We start from the raw sequence: 20,481 nt of genomic DNA, 5'->3' as shown, positions 1-20,481 counted from the left end.
CTTTACTCACATTCTCTCACCATACCCAGGTGTAAAAAGAGTACCTGGCGGTTAACAGTATTTTCTCTGTCCGAAAAAAAAATGCAATATCGCCTAACAGGCGTCATGTCTCGTTCTAAATGTTATGTGTTGCTGTTGGTCACGGAGCCCTTGTAAAACGCTTTGAGCACGTTTAGTGGATATTGCTCTATATAAAAGCTCAATTTTATTTATTTTTTATAGCTCATACAGTAGAGTCACGCTCTCCCCGGCCAGGCGGAGTTGTCGTACCAGTAAGGTCGCAGGTTCGAGCCCTCATCCCGCGAAAAAAAAAAATTCTCTATAATTTGTCTTTTCTACTCATTTAAACTTCATTTCTTATTAGTATTCTCCCATCGACCGGCTGAACTGTAGATCTTCGGTCTTGTGTCAGGATGTAATAGGTGTCTTTTGCAGTTGTTCTAGGTGACTTAACAGTGTATTACTTAAGCTTGAATTTTGTGGGAGGAATATGCATCTGAGGTCTTAATAAGACGTTGACACTCAAGCAAATTATGGTGTGTTATGTTTCATTGAGCTATTGACAAACGGGTCGTGAAGGGGATATGTCTTGAAGTGACTAAATTATAAATTTAAAAAAAAGTAAAAAATTACATATTTAGGCCTATAGCCATTTGGACTTTAAAATCTCATCTGGGCATCTGGTCTACCCTGGTATCAATGCGATTGGTCACAAATATGCTCAAAGGGAGGAGCAGGATGAAGCAAGAATAAAATTGACAGTAACCAGTTTTATGCGATAGTTTAGTTTTACTAATGTTGTTTCATTCTTTAACCAAAGTTTTTGGACAATATGTTCAAAATATTATTATTAACGTAGGGAAGTAATACACAGACTGGGCTACTCTGTTGAAACTTGACCATCTAGCTTTATTGTGTATATTGTATACATGATTCTTGTAGTAGGGAAGTCAGAGGGGTTTATGAAGCAGAAAGGCATGTTTTAACAGCGAATCATCTAACGATGTTGAAAGAGTCTCTGGCATGAAATGTATAAACCGAGAATCATGTAATCAAGTAATCTCTTAAAACGATTCTCTGATTGTGGCTGAGGCATCCCAGACATAGAAACATAATCGAAAGGCACGGGACTGACGATTTAAAAAAAAAACGATTTAAAAAAATTAACTACTAAACAAGCGAACAAAAAAAAACAAAAAAAAAAAAACAAAAAAAACAAGAAATAAAACAAAACACCCCCCCCCCCTTAAAAACCCGAAAACAACAACAACCTCTACCCCCCTCCCCCTCCCCATAAATAGTTTTTAAAACCCTAAAAAATAATAATAAAAAAAGTATAATAAAACAAACCCAAACAACAAAACAACAAATTCTACCCCCCCCCCCCTAAAAACCCGACATAAAAACAAAATAGGCATATATCTATTATGAGTGCAATTATTAACTTCACATATATTGTGAAAATAATAAATGACATAAGATAAATAAGTGAATGAATGAATTAGTTGCCCTACTACCAGCACAATGTAATATTGACCTACATTAAGTCATTCATAGGAACTTGTAATAATAATAATAATAATAATAATAATAATAATAATAATAATAATAATAAATAATAATAATAATAATAATAATAATAATAATAATAATGATAATAATAATGATAATAATAATAATAATAATAATAATAATAATAATAATAATAATAATAATAATAATAATAATAATAATAATAATAATAATAATAATAATAATAATAATATTGCCTCTAAACAGTCACAGCTACAAGCTTTTTGTTAGATGATAAGAGAAGAAGACACGAATGAAGTATTCACCCTTTGGAAAGAGATAACAGCGGATCATGTCATTTATTAATTCATGTTCGCCTGTCCAATGCTGATAGGAATGTCATCAATCAACACACGAGACAGTGGTTCTGCTTTTTTTTTCTTTTCTTTCTTTCCTTTATGCATACCAACTGCATACCAATCTCTGAGAACAAGGTTCATGAGGACGATCCCATTGGCTGACCTCGGTCACGTGACGTCATATGATAATAAGCATCAAAGCAATATGGATGCCCATAATGTGTAGGTGCAAAGTGTCTAAAACTTCATGAAATTATGTCCGAAAGAGGACACGGGGAGCTTCCCCTACCCGAGGGATGGGAAACAGTATCGGATTTTGATGGGAAAAAGTTCTTTATTGATCATATTAATCAAAGAACAACTTGGATAGACCCTCGAGACAGGTAAGTTGGGCGTTTGGAAGTTTGGCCGTTCGGTGTGTGTGTTGTTGCTGTTGTGAGGAAATAAAGACCAGGTTCGTCGAAATACTTCGTTGTCGTGTTGCGTCCCCGGAGTAAAAAAGCAAATTTGCTTAAACTTTCACAAAGTAAAGACATGTAGCATAAATGATTTTAAAAATTAGAATCTACAACTATGCGCTCAAACTTGTTTATGAGGCAATTTGGGTATAGGAAAAGAACAAATATCGGTCATGGGTGGCAGATTTGAAAGGAATGCGAAAGGAATTTTTGACCTGACCCACCAAACCTACAGTACAGTCTCATGAACCGATCAGGTTGATTGGGGGAGGTTTACCATGTTCTTGGGCTTTCATAGTTTGTCACTGATTTCTTTTTGACAAACTAATGCATTTATAAAAAAGAATAACTGGTCTTTGCGTCAATTTTGCTGAATTTATTGTTTGTTATTGTTATCTAAAGTTTTGTTATGGTTGAAGTTGAACACCACCAGTTTGTCCGCCGACTTCTTGATTTCGAGTTCGAGTCGATATCTCAAGCCAAGCCCAAAATTAGATACTTTGGTAAACATTCAAATTTAGTTATGAAACCTTTATCATTATAACCTGCTTTTCAAGACGATTCTAATGATATAAAAATTGTGAACATCAAATTATCAGAATAAAAGTTATGTTTGATATAAAGTTTATAAAGTTAAAGTCAGTTAAAGTTAAAGTAAAGGCCGTTCTTCCATCTGCCTTTGTTATTTTTATAATTAATTTACTGACGGAACTTGTGACCTGAAACTGTTGCATTTCTGTTAGTTACCAACATTTGGATTTCAAAACTGTCCTACAATGGCCGTAAGGATTTTGCTGGAACGAATTTCATGCGGTACACAACTTTGCCCTGAATTTAATTTTATTAAACAGTTAAGATCTTAAATCACGTGCGATGACTGGAGTTTAGATTTACCAATTTCAAATTTTTATAATTGTCCACAGTTAAATTATACCCTATTTTATTCACAATCAAAAGATATACTTAACTGGCATTAACAAACATAAATATCACCAAACGATAGCGTAATTCCTTCTGAAGAAAATAAGACAGATCATTACAATTAAAATCCATCCATAACTCGTAAACAAAAAATCTGTGAAAATTTTTCTGAGACCCTTCACTCCAAAAAAATCGGGTCACAGCCACTAAGTCAATTTATCAGCTCACTGCTGGAGTGCCAAATGGATGTTTACTAAAGTATCAACCCAAATCTAACGGTTTTATAAAAGCCGTTCTTTCTGCTTTTCGCTTACTTTCTAACGTTTTCTTTCTACACCCTTGCTATCTTTCATCTCAATATTCGTCGATTACAAAGTAAGCAATTGGCAGAGATTTCATAATAATAATAATATCATGTGGACTAATTTGACTAGTACTAATTGCCCATCAGTCATAGTCATAGTATACCATATAATTGTGGGGAGGACTTCTGGTTTATTAGTTTTACAGCACTTAATCTTTTAGCCATTATGGACTTTCAATAAGTTGCAATGTCCATTTATTATTTAAGATAAGTTTCATTTTTATAAGTGGTCTGATTTTTCTAATTTCAAAAACAGTTTGCCGAGTAGGTTGTTGTTTACAACTGTGGCCGATGCCATTATTACTTACTGTGTTTCCCATCAGTTTCGATATTGTAAGTGATGGCAAACATTAATATTCATGAGGTTATCGAGAGTCTCCCCCTGATAAAAAAAACAATTCCCTCTTTAGGCGTGCTGTGAAACCACAGATGTTCTTCCTAATTGTGTACCCATTATTGAAAATGTTGGCTGGCAATGTTCTGTTTTGTTTCCATACGAAGCCTGTCCATTTTCACTCTTTCGTTAGTATACTACAACAAACGTTGCCGTAGCACCACCATCCCAACCACTACCATCATCACTGGTACTAGCACACAGTATCATTATCACAGCTTCCACAACCACAATGGACAGTGTCACAGCTACCACTAGAACAGATCATTATCACTACCATATCATCACCATTGCTACCAACACACCATAAAAAAAACAACCACAGCAACATAAATACAATTCATCCAAACGTCATAACTACTCTACACCATTACAATGCCATTGCTTTAACTACTGTAGCTATCTTCTCGACATAGATCCCAACCACAACACAGTATCATCAGCATGGTCACCACCATTATCATTGTACCATCATCACTATAACTATATTCATTATAACTTCATAATCTCTTTCACACTATCATCAAACAACCAACACCACAACCTTTCATTGTCAATATTTCTACGACATCTAACACCATAACTGAAACTGTCAGTTCTGACCATAACTGCACAACTACAGGGATTTTTAGTTACATGAATAAAATTAACTAGACATTCAGCCAAGACTGTTCTTCATTATGACAAGAAACCACGAAACAATAGAGATGAAAATCATGTCCATCGAATGCAGGTTAGATTTTTGAGGTTCTGCCGATAGTTTTTAGTGATCCTGGAAGCACTGATATGAAAGAGGGGAGTGATTCAAAAACTTTTCCAAGTGGGTGATTGGAGATTGAAGCCTTTGTTTGTTCGGCAGATGAAAATTATCTTTTGTTTCTATTTAATATTACTTAAAAAGAGAGGGAAAAAAAGAAAGAAAGAGAGGAAGAGAGAGAGAGAATGGGTAGGAGTGAGGTGTCTGTTCAATGTTATAGTTATCATATAACGTTATGACAAGTGTAACTAAATGACAAATTGCCATATTTGTGTACAATAAAGATCTATTATTATTATTATTATTATTATTATTATTATTATTATTATTATTATTATTATTATTATTATTATTTCTTTATGGTTGTCATGAAGAAAGGGGTAGTTGATTTATAGGCAGGTCATGATGATTTCTGATAGATTGTATTAAGTCCATCAACAATCATACACTCACTCATTGTTTCTTTTGTAAAAATGCTTCTGTTCTAATGGCCAGGTTTAGATGAAAAATCAATCTAAGGGAGTCTTATTACAAATGGCACAGAGAGATTGAGAGATATGAAAAATGTTGACACCATACACACGAAGCAACTTGATCATTTTTATTTAAATGATTTTTACGGCTTTTTAGTCCTCTTCATTTTATTTTGTCTCTTCCCCAAATTGGCCACATGAGTATATCAGACCTGTCACTTACAGATTTTATCAGTATATGTTAAAGCCATTTCAGGTCAAACCGATCACTAATTCATATATTAGGTACCCTCAGTAAACTTGCAAATGCAAACCGCCATTATGGCTAGGGATGTAAACTGATGTCTTAAGATAATCACTTTAGATGTCCAGTTTGAACTGAATTGGGCGTTTTTAATCCTCTCTGTCTTATCTGTATTTTCAACAATAAATGTTTGTTGTGATGTTTTTGTCCAATGGCCACTTATACTTTTAGAACTGTGAGGTTGAACCGGCCAGTCATGATAAAACTGGCCACTATTACTATCATCTGCATTTTGGGCTTACTAAGCAAGGGTTTTGGTAGTTTTGGGTTCGAGCCCAACATACCAACAATCGAAAAATATTTTCAGGAACCATCAGATAGATGCAAACACATTGATCATTCATGCAATAAAATTCAGATTCTACTATGTTTAAAGTTAAATGGCTGAATAAAAAGTATAAATGACCACCTATGTATTCGCTAGGGGGTCCTGATAGCTCAGTTGGTAGAGCACTCGCTTCACAAGCAAAGGGACCAAGATCGATCTCGTGTGCAGTCAAGATCTTTTTCTTCTCCCTCTGTCCATCCAACAGTGAATGGGTAGCTGAGTCTTGGCAGAAAGTACTTTGCAATAGACTAGCTTCCTATCAAAAGGACAGCATGCGATTAGTATTGTCCGTTTCACACTATAGAAACAGGGATAAACTTCTGCTCCATGGGCCAAATGACTCTGAAAGACTCCTTTTTTTAATGTATTCACTAATCATTTTTTGCTTCATGGTCACCTCTAAGATAATAACATAGTAATGTATTGTATTCTTTATTCTTCAATTTCAGATATACCAAACCACAAACATTTGCTGATTGTGTTGGAGACGAGCTTCCTCTTGGTTGGGAGGAGGCCTTCCACCCAACCATTGGAATCTATTATGTTAATCATTTGAATCGTAAGCTTTTTTATCTCTTTATTTTGTTTCTAATTCCACTGATTTGTGTGTGAAATCGATGTTTTAACAACTTATGGTACTCCAATAGTAACGTAGAAAATAATAATAGATTGATGGTCATGTGACATGTTGGTTCCAATAAGCCTAGCTTCTCTATTTATTAATTTTTTTATTCACTTGGTGATCCTGATTGTTGATGCTCCTCTATTTGAACATTTCTGTGTATTTGGAGATTGTTTCATAGAACCAATAATTTGTTGTACTAAAAGCAAATTAAGAATTTACACAAACTGTCCGATGCTTACCATCAATCAGTTGTTTATTTTGTTTTTAATTCACAAAAGAAAAACTACAATGTTGTTTTTTGTTTCAAGACTTTTAACAAAAACAATTATATTTGTGTCCAATTGTATTTTTCTCAGAGGTGAATCAACTGGAAGATCCAAGGATACAATGGAGACAACAACAACAGCAGATGTTGAAGGATTACCTTGTAACAGCAAAGGAAGATCTAGAGGTTTGTGTTATTTAATTATAGAAATGATTACTTGAGCTTTGAGCTTTTGATGTATCACAATATCCACTAAACATGCTCAAAGCAAAGCGCTGTACAAAAGGTCCCTGACCAAGAGCAACATGCAGCCCGTAGAACGAGACATGACTCCTGTTAGGCAATATTACTAATTATTCTCCAACAGAGACAATGGTGTTTATGGCCAGGTACTCATTTTTACACCTGAGTACAGTGAGAGAATGTGAGACACATATTGATGGATTACTCGTGGAATAATCTGTTCCTAATTTGAATCAGTCTGTTTTACTTTTTCTTTGGTGCTTTTAACCTCAGATCTGCAACTTTCCACTGTCATTTTGGTTTTTACTTGCACCAAAATGACCTAAAAGTGTCAGAAGCATCGTGAAACTCATAGATAACAGTAACAAAAGCTTAGTGATTTTGTGCTTTAGGATTTTGATCTGACTGTTTTGTCAAGTCAGCCTCCTTCACTACTTCTCACATACCTGCCGAAACTTACTAATTTTTCGTGATTTTTCGAATTTTAGACAAATTTCATGCCCAATTCCTTTTTTTTTTTTTTTTTGGAAAATTACGAATTTTTAATTCTCTGTATTACTTAAATAATAATGATGATAATAATAATTACTACTACTACTACTACTAGTTTTTTTACTACTAATTTCCTTGTCATATTACTAAAAATTGACATAAAAATTACTAAATTTGAAGTTTTCAATTTGGCAAGTGTACCCAAGTGTAGGAAGCTTGATCTCCTTACTTATTATATATAGCAAGGTCGGAAAGATTGTCTGGCTTTGGGCGTGGTCATGGATTAAAGTTTGAAAAAGAGGGTGTAGAAGTGTAGAGAAAGCTTTTGAGTACTTCATTGATCCCCTCATTGTGCCATATTTACCCAAATTTCCATTGAAGTCGGTACAGATCACCTACTAAGCATTCTCTATGTGTACTAGCACTCTTACATTAGTAGTTAGCCAGCTACTCATTGATGTCTGAATTGTGTGGATCGATGCATATAAATAGTCCTACTCAAAACGATGCTGATGCCCAGGCCAGAATTTTGCCATCATTAACACTACACTGATCGTGTTCAACTTTATTTCAGTTTATAACACGAAGCCCTGTTACACCAGTTGAATAATTGCTAAGGCATGGCAGTACAATTAATCTGCAATGTCATTGAGCTTTGTGTAAACAGTATGAAATGGTTAAAAAAACAAAAACAAAGACAATATGGAAGAACCAGGATAATTTGGGCTCAACCACTAACGTTGATCTTACCACTCAAAATTGTAATAGAGTATATAGTTATACTTCCAATAACATTTTAAAAAACATTTTCAGTTAGATAAGACCATCTGTATCTGTATGGTTGGCGCTGAACAAACCAATGGTCTGGTTGTATTTCAGCGGCGTCCTCATTGGGCGCGGGCCCATGTCAGTCGGGCCTTGAAATCATTTAGGTGTGGTGCCATGATAACCAGTTCATTCAGCAGATCTCGTCACTGTGCGTAGTGACCAAGGTGTGTTTAATTGTCCATTCAGTAGTTATAAATTAGGCTATAGGTGACTTCTACAACATAATTCCCCACATTTTTAAAAATATATAATAAGGGGCTGGATATTGAAGTTTTGAAAAATAAGTGATTGCTATAGCTTGTTATATGTGTTTATTTTTTTTGTTTTTTTTTTTTTCTCCAGGCAAAAAAGGAGATCTTATCTATAAAAGAACAGCGTCTAGTGCTTGCACAGGATGAATATCAACACCTCAATGAAAATCTCTCAGGGTGGAAGTCTTCCAGAACCAGTTGTAAGTAATGCTGTGTTAAATCGCCTTATGCTGCAATCGACAATTTTAATACTTCAAACTCAGACATATTTAGACAAAAAGCTTATGATTGTAAACAGTCAAAAGACTTCACAGAACGCATTGTTGTGAATTATACCCAAAATGACTTTGATAATGACTAATTGTCTGAATTACTGGTGAGAAATTCCAACTATTTAGAAGATTAGCTATTGAAATGGAACCCAGAAACATTGATATTTCCATTTCCTTTTGACATGTTGTCAAATAATGAGACGAAATGATTCTTTGTTATAAAGGCATGCATACATCTTGACCCTGAATGCAATATTTCACATCTCTGTCATTTCTAGGTATCATACCATTTCCTGATGAATCCCATTTCTATTCTTTTTTTCTCTTTTTTTTTCTTTCCTTTTCTTTTTTTTTTTCTTTTCTCAAAATGATTGTCTCTTACTTATCAATGTGAAATAATGGAAATTCATAATTGTGGAAATTGTGTGATCTAATAATTTCTCTTCAGACAAAATGAAATAACATTGTATTGTAATGGCAAAAGAATGTTTCCTCCACTTTGATTCTTACCTTATTTTAACATTAAACTCATTTTGTTCACAGTAAACTCGAATTCAAGTACAAGCAGCACAAAGTATGACCCTGATCTTCTGAGAGCTGATGTGAACTTGGCAAAAAATAGAGTGGCTCGTCTTATGAATGAATTAGGACAGATCAAATCAGAAATGACTTACAAGGAGAAAGGAGTTGAGACATTGTCGAAGTAAGTAGTCATGTGGGTTTGTCAATTTGCCTCTATTAGTAACGGGATTAGAGAGTTGACAATACTATTGTGTGTCGTGCAGTTTTTAGTTTGTGTATGAGCGATAGAAAATTCATTCAGAATTTGTTTGATTTGCTATACATTAAGGATTGTACAAACAATAACAATACAAGAACTGTAAAGGTATGCTTTTTTCATAATATTAGAGTAAAACAAACACTGTACTTTGGGTCACCTTTCATTATAAATAAATAAATAAAATTCCCTTTATTCATCCCATAGAGGAAATTTGTCTCTTGGGGATGCCAGGCATCAGCCGCAGTGCAGCACCGCAAATTGAGTTGGGGCGAGGTGACTTGCTCAAGGTCACATTGCGCAACGGCGGGTGATTGAACTCGGTACCTTTCGGGTATGAAGCAAAGACTGTATTGCTGTACCTCTGTCACAGTTTCGAGTAATGAAACTTATCCAAAAATACAAACAAATTATGACTAAGACCCAGTTTTCTGAATGGCTACCACGTTTCTCTGAAATAAACTAATTTAATTTTCTTTTTGCTCAACCCAAGGGATAATTGACATCTCTGTTATATCACTGATTGCATAACTTCTATCATCCTTTATCTGTCAACATATTTAGTGTGGACCAGAAGATGTCAACCATATCCAGTGGCTACAGTTTGGATCAAGCCCAAGATATTCTTCAAGAAATCAGCCAGCTAAGGGATATTTACTCACAGGGGATGAAGGAGAAAAAAGAACTCATACAGGTATGATTGCAATTTTACATGAATATTGAATTTGTTTTCTGGAGTTGTTGACTTTGCTTTATTTTGTGGTGTTTGAGTATATTTATATATTCTTTTTTAAAATACTCCTTAGTCCTGTAAATCCTTAGTCAATTGACTGAAATCGGGCAGTTTGTCAAATTTAAAAAGTAGGAAAAGGAAGAAAGGAATGAAAACTCCCCACGAACATAGTTTGACAAATGAAGACATTCCGAGGCTTTGGAACAAGAATCTGTAATGTTCCATCCATGGGTGCCAGTTTTCCGGTTCATGCCGGAATTCCGGTTTCGCGATATCTCGGAAGTCAAATATTTCCGGTTTCAGTGTTTTGAGTAAAATAACCTAATAGCATCGTTAAAAATTCGAAAACGTGATTCAGTCACCTTTTCAGTGTATGGAGGTAGATTCGTGAAACCGGAACTCTCTTTGCTGTGTAATCATTTAATAATGGTATTAAAACGGTGATGAAATAAGAGTAAAGTTTAGGCCGTATTTTCACTAGGAACATTTTCAGGTTTGGCACAGTGTCGAGATTTTAGTTTCAGGTTTCAGCACTTCTTCCTGCTGGCACCCATGGTTCCATCATGCTGTATATATATAGCACCCGGGTTGCTTATTTTATTGATGGATAACTTTTAGTTACTATGGTGTCTGGTCACATCCTTGAGTAGCTATTTTCCCTCAGCCTTTGTGAAATTACTTTTTCAATCTTCAAATCTTGTCATGTTCACAAAAAGTAGTCAATTGTGATTAATTTCACTGTTTTGTCAAAGCCGATATTGGCTACTTTGTAAATGGCAGACTTAAACTTCATGAAAAATTAAAATTCAAACCACCAGAATTATGTTCTAAAGAAAGTTCTAAATTGAAATTAATATTATCGTTGCTCCTGATTGGATTGCTTCATATTGTTAACAAACTCGACAATGTTTCTGTAATTCCCATGCAAATTACTTGTCTGTCTTCGTCGTACTCTAGGAATCCATTTTGTTCACTGTTTTGTCACTGTTTACTTCGATTCCATCATTACTTTCTTTTCATTAGATTTTTCATGATTCCATTTTTTTTTATTTTCTGAATGATTGAACTTTAAACTTTGATACTATTAAAAGTTTTAATATATTCTCACAACGTATAAGTTGTTTGCTTCGTTGCAGTTTTGACTTGTCAAGCATAGATAAAGATGTGAGGAATAAATAAAATTGGTCACTGTTGGAAATATAATTCTGTTACGTTAGTTTAAAGTTTGTCACAAAGGTATAATATGCTTTTAGCAGTGCTTGTGACAGTTTTTTGTTTGTTTGGAAAGCGTAAACCTATAGCTGTAATTACCTCATCAGCAGAAACAATTTTGATCATTGTTTTTCTATAGTAATCTTTATTTATGGGTGACTTGCTTATTGGGCATTCCTTCTAATTCTACAGCAAGGCACTCGCATTAAGTAATAACACTTGCTATTTTGATGTCATTATGAATGATCAAACAGGATATTGCATTTGTATTTATTATTTTGATTATATTTGTATATGGCATATAAATATGTTCTATTTCTGTCCATGGTATTATGGTGGATTTAAGGATTTAGGAATTCAACAGTGATTAGTTCTGCTCACGTCTAGGATAGTCAAATATAGGTTTAGTTGTGGGAACTTGTGTAGAGTTGTGTCTATATTGTGCTATATTTTTTTTATTTGTTTTTTTTATATATATGGGTGTGTTAATCTCTCAGTGCACATTGTCCATGTGATCAAATGTATTGTTGGTTTTTTTTTTAAAGTATTAAATTTGGACTAAACGAGAAACCAATTGGACAGTGATGATTTTCACATGTTCGTTTGTTACCTGGGTATGGTGATCAGTGCAGATATGCTAAGTATGGCTTTGGAACCTGCCTTTATTATCTCCCCCCACCCCCTCTCTCTCTCTCTCTCTCTCTCTCTCTCTCTCTCTTTCTTTTTTTCTTTCTTTCTTTCTTTGGCGAGGGGATGGGGTCTGGGAGGCTGGATTGATATACGTCTGTCATGCAAACTTGTTGCCAGAAAATAGTTCATTTGTAGGTAGAGCAATAACATAGTCTTGATACGGTTGTTTTTATGCCAAGGTGCCTACTACTTCTGGCGCTGATATATCCTAAATGTGTTGCAAGCGCCGTAAAACCTTTAAAAACAAAACAAGGTACCTACTAGACACTTGCTTTCAATTTAATTAATTTTTTTTGGGTCGTCACTTTAAAAGTTATAATATTAATTTCCAAGTATAGCTGTCCGCTCAATGACTTTAATGATAAGTCAATCAACTCAAAATGTATGATTCAAGCGTTTGATATAATTTGAACTCTTTTTCTATTGTCTTAATAGACAATACATTTTTTGACTTGTGGTAAGAGAATTCCAAAGATATTTTTATAGTGGCACGGAGGGATTTTTTTCTGTATTTAATATCTTATATGTTTCGCTCATTTATCATAGAATTCTTTCCCAGTGTTAAGAGTGGGAAATTGTTTCAATGCAAGACCCCCACCTCATTTTAATGCTTGATTATTGTTATTGTTATTAATATTGTTTTAATTTTTTCTTTCTATCTTATTCTTCTACTTTGTATTATTATTATTATTAATATTGTTTTAATTTTTTCTTTCTATCTTATTCTTCTACTTTGTATTATTATTATTATTAATATTTTTTTATTTTTTTTCTTTCTATCTTTTTCTTCTTCTTTGTTTGTAGTATAATAATTATTATTATTATGGAATTCAGCATTTAATCTTTAGCTATAATATTTTGTTCTGAACGAGGAAGATTTACAGAAATACCTGCTCTTTTTTTTTATTATTTATCAAAGCAAGCAATGTTTCAAGATGTTTGTTTTTGGTAAAGTTATGTTATTCCTTTTTATTCTATTTAAATCCTGTTGTTTGTATGCGCTGTCTACCTTATCAACTTGAGTGTTGTTGATGTTTGTAAAGTGACAGCCCGTATGGAATGTCCTCAATGGTCGGATTTCTTCAAGTTCTTTCTGTCATTTAAAAAAAAATTTCTATTTCCTTTTATCTTACATTTTCAATATCCTTTAACATTTACATTATTATTAAAAAACAAAAACAAAACAACAATAACAAATCAAACCCGAAGATACACAGCTAAACTGATAAGAGATGTATTTGTTTGTTTTATTGTTTTCTTGCTTTTTTTTTTTTTTGTCTTTTGGGTTATTTTGGGGGGGGGGGGGGGGGGGGGGTTAAAGTAGTCTAGACCTTGTTATTAAGCTGACATTTTCTTAACAATTTTAAAATGGTTATCTGATCTTGACGCTTGAGCCAGTAATTTATGGAGTTGCTATTGAGTCAACACAAGTGACTTTGATTTTTTGCATTGGGTTGAAACCTTAAAACATTGGGGGTGGGGGGGGGGGGTGTTAAGATGAGATAACTTGTAGTTCCTCGGAGCCTTTTTTATGCCCATGGAGCCGGAGTTCATCTCGGTTTCTATAGCATGAAACGGACAATTACAATGGCAATTGCTGGCTACCCTCTGGGTAGAATGCAAGTCTGTCTTAAAGTACTTTCTGTCAGGTCTAAGAGACCCAGCTACCCATTCATTGCTGGGTAGACAGTGGGGGGGGGGGGGGCAGAAAAATATCTCGACTGCACCCGGGATCGATCTTAATGTCTAGTCTAGGTGAAAACGTAAAATCGTACCCAACTTGTTAAGGGTTAATCCATCCAAACGTGAAAATTTACATTGTGCTTCCATTTGTCTACTCTGTCCAAAGTTGGGGGTAAAGTTTTGTCAGTCATTGACATCGGCTCTCACTTCATCCTTATGTGTCGTTTTCTCAGTATCTGTCAAGAGGTGGTCCAATTTTCTGCCAAGGGTATTGAGGTGCATGGCATAATTATATTCAACGTCGTGTCCTTTGTGAGAACGGCTTTCTATATTGAGTTCCCAAATCTTGTTGAAAAGAACACTCTTGCAATAACTAGTCTAGTGAAAATTGTTGGGTGGAACTGCTTTGTATATTGAGTTCTAAAATCTTGTTGGAAAAAAGGCACTATTGCAATAACTAGTGAAAATTGTTGGGGTTTTTGGTTTTTTGTTTGTTTGTTTTTGTTTTGTTTTCTTATTGTTGAACGTTGTATCAAAATAGACGCCTTGTATTTATGGAGAGAACAGAGTTTTGATAAAATAGCGAAATGGATTCCTTGGACATTCCAAAGGATGTCCACAGGTATAATATTAGCAAAATCATAGAGAATGTCGGTCTAGGAAATAAGAACAACAACTTTAAAATGAATTGAATCGTAATGAATGTCCTGAATATGTTGCTCTTGAATGGTTGATCAGACCAAAAAAAAAAATAAAGCACACCCAGTCTTGGAACTAGCTCCAAGCTGGAAATCCCTGTAGTGCCTTGACCTTGACCTTCACAGCAAAAACTATTCTACCATTAGTAGTTAACTTTTTGGTGAGGCGGTGGGGGGTCAATGTAAGCTCGAACGTTCACACCAATGGACATTCGGTTTTTTAAAAAAAAAAACAAAAAACAACCTCTGCGAGTTGCCATCCCAGATTGTCCTGCGTGTTTTTAGTTGTATTTACACAAAAAGCATCGGTGTATCTGGCATGTTATATCCTTGAGGAGCAGAGTAAACGACGAAGTTTCTCAAAAGCTGACAATATTCGACTATGAATCGTATCCAAATAGACACAAATGAATATTTAAAAAAAAAAATTATTATTATTATTATTATTATTATTATTATTATTATTATTATTATTATTATTATTATTATTATTAATATTAATATTATTATTATTATTATTATTATTATTATTATTATTATTATTATTATTATTATTATTATTATTATTATTATTATTATTATTATTATTATTATTACTACGGTCAATTCTGGCTCCAAAGGCGATAGTTGTCGATACCTGAATAGGATGATGGACGTAAAAATGATTGGCGGTTACAAGTTTTTGAACGTTAACACACAAACACAGTAAAATGCCCATATAAGAACACATCGTGGATTTCTGATGTCTGGAAGTAAAGAGATTGCTATTACTTAAATATAAAAGGATTTGTGTGCAGATAGATATAGATTGGGGGGGGGGGGGGTTATTGTTAGAGATCTGAAAAAGTATGTATGAAACAGTGACAGACAAAGAAAGAAAAAATACAAGGGAAAAATGAAACATTCAAAAAGATCAGTCTAGTCTTCCTCGACTGGGGATCGAACCTCAACCCCCTTTGTTGCGTGAGATCGACAGGTATGACGGTGAATGATAAAGAAAGATAGTCGTCTCCTATAGTATGCAGGGGGGGGGGGGGTACATACTGTGTCTTCTATCCCCTTATATCTGTTTTCCAACATGCTTTCTGTCTTTGTCTTGGAATGAGAATACTTAGTTTTGTCCTGGCCCTGGCCTGGGTCCTTGCTGGGAGGGAAACACTCAAATGCATAGTTATTGTTTTGGGGAATTATATTTTTTCCTTGTAAATCTCTCTGTTATGTATTGTTATATTTGTTATTTTGAATGTATAATGTAAGCATTTGAGTGTGTTCCTCTTTGTTGGATTTTGTACTTGTGTCTTGATGAGACTTATAGGTGATCTCGAACTAAGTACATTGGTGGTATGCTCTTGGAATCTACATCTGATCCCTATTTGTTCTCAGTTCCCCTTTGTCTTTCTTTTTCTTGGGTGCTTTAATTGTAATTCTAGAACTTTTTACTATCCCATTTTCTTTTTACTGACGCTGATAATATAACCTAAATGTGTTGCAAGTGCCGTAAAACCCTTAAAAACAAACAAACAAACAAACAAAGATAGCCTTAGCAGATGTTGTTGCATTCAGAAATAAAAGGGATAGAAAGAAAGAAAGAAAGAAAGAAAAGTAGAGCGCCTATCCATAATAATCCATACTACAGGTGGTAGTGGCGGAGGCCGTGCCAGAAATCATTGATGACTCACGATAGAGATATGTCAGGAGTTGTTGTAATGGAAAACAGGAATCTCATCATCACCGCCATCATCATCATCATCATCATCAGCCATAATCGGATGTAACAACAACAGCTTTTCTCTCTCTCTCTCTCTCTCTCTCTCTCTCTCTCTCTCTCTCTCTCTCTAGCTCTCTCCCTCTCTATTTATATATCTATCCGTCCATCCACCTTATCAATACATAGAACAGTTAATATAGAGGATAAAATTAAGATTTCTCTCTATACAGTTATTGCATGTTACTGCTCCCTCTCCCTCCCCCCCCCCCGCCCCGCCTCTCTCTCTCTCTCTCTCTCTCTCTCTCTCTCTCTCTCTCTCTCTCTCTCTCTCTCTCTCTCTCTTTTTTGTTTTTTTTTTTGTTTTTTTTTTTTATTGCTGTATCGGTTTCCTCCTGTCAAACTAGAAAAAAAATCAAATTAGGGAGTTCCCCTCCCCCTTTCCCTGTCAACTCCCCCCCCCCCCCCCTTAATATCTTGAACTTTTATAGAGTTAAATAGCCTCCCTTGTGATATGTTAGCAGTTCAGTAATAGTTCTGCAGTCTCAAATAAAAAATTGGCATCTCTGTAGTACTTCATAAAAATAACAACAACAAAAAATGAATAAATAAAGCAATGCAACAAACAAGTGAAAACCCCGACTTGGTTGTGTGCTCTTTTTGATTTTTTATTTTTTTTGGTTCATCTTTTGGTATGGATGCGTTTTTATCTAACTGCCTACTCTTTCCAATTGGAATGTAGAGATTGGAAGGAAATTGTTGAGAACAGCAGAACAACGTGTGATACCACCCTCTCTCTCTCTCTCTCTCTCTCTCTCTCTCTCTCTCTCTCTCTCTCTCTTTCTTTCTTTCTCTCTCTCTCTCTCTCTCTCTCTCTCTCTCTCTCTCTCTCTCTCTCTCTCTCTCTCTCTCTCTCTCTCTCCTCCCCTCTTTCCCGCCGTGCGTCTGGTCCGACGAGTTTTGGGGTTTTGTTCGGTGTCTAGTAACCTTATAATATAATTTCAATGAAATGAGTGAGTGCATTGTTTAAAATGATATAATTTTACAACTAAACCTTTCTGTTGTATTGAAATAAAATTTTTCATAATACGTTGTTTAAGAGAATAATATGATGCTTGTATTATATTATCTACTCTTTGTTGGTCACCTGGCGCTGTCATTGTTGCCGTTTCAATGTTTGTAATGTTTACAAAGGGCACCCAAGGGATATGTGGGTATAACATAGATTTACATCGACATCGACATAAAGATGTTGTCCAAGTGATGGAAAAAGTTAACGATAACACACTAAAGAACTCCAATGTTAAAATGTCGCATTCTATCCACATGTTCTATGCGCATGTTCTTGTGTTCATATGTATAATAATGTACGGCTATGTGGTCTAGTGGTATGACATTCGCTTTCAGATCGGAATATCCTGGGTTCGAGCTTCGCCCGGCGCATAGTTGAGTCATTGGAGAAGGCTCTTTACTCATATTCTCTCACCGTACTCAGGTGTAAAATGAGTACCTGGCCGTTAACAGCGTTGTCTCTGCGCGAAAAAACAGTGTAATGTCGTCTAACAGTCATGACCCGTCCTAAATGTAAAATGTTGCTGTTGGCGAGGGACCCCTTGTAAAGCGCTTCGAGCACGTTTAGTGGATATTGCGCTCTATAACAGCTCAATTTAGATTTTAAAATTTAAAATAAATGTTATATATGTATGCGTGTTGAAAAGTATGATCGCGGATTGAAAATGACATCAATATTATGAATGCGTGTTGAGAAGCAGGATGGGTATTAGCCATTCAATTTTATATCGAAATTTGATGAAGGTGTCGATAAGTATGACGGCGTGTTGAAGGTTGTTGATCAGTACATGTGTTTATCGGTCTGTCTAGACAGGTGGTGGTAAATCAGGTCTAGTATACTTCCGAGGTCAACGCCATCCATACCATACCGGCTGATGGCATTTAAAATAATAGTAGGCCTCTCCTTTGATACAGTTCGCGACGGGAAAATAAAGGAGAAAATAGAGAAGAGAGAGAGAGAAAAAGGGGGGGGGGGAGTGAAAGAGAGAGAGGGAGGGTGAGAGAGAGAGAGAGGGGGGGGGGGGTGTGAAAAAGAGACAGAGGGAAGAAAGAGAGAGTGGGGAGGGGGGGGGGGGTGAAAAAGAGACAGAGGGAAGAAAGAGAGAGTGGGGGCGGACGATCGAGGCTTGATTTTAAATCGTATCGAATGGGCAAAGTTCAATTTTTTACTCCAATCTGGTAGGAGTTGTGACTGAATTTTTTACTTTTTTATTTATTTCTATTTTTCAAATGACGCCCTCGCGCTTCTGTCTCATCGTTTGAAGCCATCACTAGGGGCATTATGATATAATATAATGAAATACAGATAATCCATCAAATCAACTCAACGTCTGATGTCAACACGAATGAAATCATCCATGTTGTTTCAAGTTTTCCTGGGCGTTAATAATCTTGAATGTGGGGGTTGGGGGGGGGGGGGTGAAAGGACCTAAAGCGGAGTTCGAACCCGGGACCGTCCGGGTCGCATTGCAGTGTCTCAACTTCACGACAAACAACCTCGCCTTCCAAAGATGTGTCAGGTCGAATCTTACCTGTATAGATAGTATGCGCTTGGCTAAGGAGCTCATAACATTGCCATCGGCGAAAGTATAACGGACTAACACACAAAACTATGTGTAACCTTAAAAATTAAACGTTTATAGTCTGGTTAATACAGCTTAGTGAGAATTACTCATAAACGCGGATGGCAAAACAACAATAACAAAGACCAGAGTGACGTCAACTTCATTCTTTCAATAGGGGGAAGAAAGGACTGGATACGCGTCATTACTTACTCATTGTTCTAAAGATGATATGGGCTGGGGAGCCAATATTATTACTACATTAGATTTTAATGTATTGACTAGAGTGCGTGAGCACTTGACACGAGCGCGTGTGTATTGAATATTAAAGTGTGCGTGTGTTCATATTTGTATTTATTAGCTTACGTGTAAGAGTAGTTTACTGGAGACTGTGATACATGTTTTTTGTTTTGTTTTGTTTTTAAATTAAAAACATTTTTTTTGCTCTTGTTAATTTAAATCTCTCTCTCTCTCTCTCTCTCTCTCTCTCTCTCTCTCTCTCTCTCTCTTCTTTCTTATTCTCTCTTTATCTTCTCTCTCCTCTCTCTCTTTTCTCTCTCTTCTCTCTCTCTCTTCTTATTTCTCTCTTTCTTCTATCTCTTTCTCTCTTCTCTCTCTCTCTTTTCTCTTTCTCTCTCTCTCTCTCTCTCTCTCTCTCTCTTTTTTCCCTTTCTCTACTCTTTCTTCTCTCTCTTCTCTCTCTCTCTCTCTCTCTCTTTTTTTCTCTCTTTCTATCTATCTTTCTTTTCTCTCTTCTCTTCTTTCTTCTCTCTCTCTCTCTTTCTTTATTTCTCTCTTTCTATCTATCTATCTTTCTTTCTATCTATCTTTCTCTCTCTCTCTCTCTCTCTCTTCTCTCTCTCTTTCTTTCTTCTCTCTTCTCTCTCTTCTTCTTTCTTCTATTCTTTCTTTCTCTCTTTTCTATCTTCATCTTCTCTCTCTCTCTCTCTCTCTCTCTCTCTCTCTCTCTTTCTTTATTTCTCTCTTTCTATCTATCTTATCTTTCTTTCTTTCTTCTTTTCTCTCTTCTCTCTTCTCTTTTTCTCTCTCTCTCTTCTCTCCTCTCTCTCTTTCTTTATTTCTCTCTTTCTATCTATCTTTCTTTCTCTCTCTCTTTCTCTCTCTCTCTCTCTCTCTCTCTCTCTTTCTTTATTTCTCTCTTTCTATCTATCTATCTTTCTTTCTATCTATCTTTCTCTCTCTCTTCTCTCTCTCTCTCTCTCTCTCTCTCTTTCTCTCTCTCTCTCTCTCTCTCTCTCTCTCTCTCTCTCTCTCCCCCCTCCCTTCTATTAAAACAATGCCGCACTGTTCGTTTCCAATCCTCTTTGTTTTTACTCATGGCATCTCTTGCTCTTATTTAACATTTCCCTCAATGCGGTTGTCATTGTTATCAATTGATAAAAAACGGCAGATTGATAAATATCTGGGGAAAAAAAAACTTTAAAAAAATCAGACTTGAGTTCTTCCTCTTATATTATGTATTTTGTATTTTAATTTTCCTTT

General features: G+C 35.3%; 1 protein-coding gene across 1 annotated transcript in view; it reads left to right on the top strand.

Moving 5' to 3' along the window:
- The first annotated feature begins 2,048 nt into the window (after positions 1–2,048).
- The window catches only part of LOC144971520 (protein WWC2-like), a 41,873-nt gene continuing 23,440 nt past the window's right edge, over positions 2,049–20,481 (top strand). The window contains exons 1-6 of the mRNA XM_078912508.1: positions 2,049–2,254; positions 6,320–6,429; positions 6,852–6,946; positions 8,666–8,774; positions 9,390–9,549; positions 10,189–10,318. Of these exons, the coding sequence (XP_078768634.1) occupies positions 2,127–2,254; positions 6,320–6,429; positions 6,852–6,946; positions 8,666–8,774; positions 9,390–9,549; positions 10,189–10,318 (732 nt within the window). The 5' untranslated portion in view covers positions 2,049–2,126. The remainder of the gene's footprint in view (positions 2,255–6,319; positions 6,430–6,851; positions 6,947–8,665; positions 8,775–9,389; positions 9,550–10,188; positions 10,319–20,481) is intronic.

Source organism: Berghia stephanieae, chromosome 4 (assembly GCF_034508935.2).
Source record: "Berghia stephanieae isolate SIO BIC M18660-M18661 chromosome 4, UCSD_Bste_1.3, whole genome shotgun sequence".
In the NCBI taxonomy this organism is placed as follows: Eukaryota; Metazoa; Mollusca; class Gastropoda; order Nudibranchia; family Aeolidiidae; genus Berghia; species Berghia stephanieae.
The sequence above is the reverse complement of the archived record's forward strand: the minus strand, read 5'-3'. Positions and strand labels throughout refer to the sequence as shown.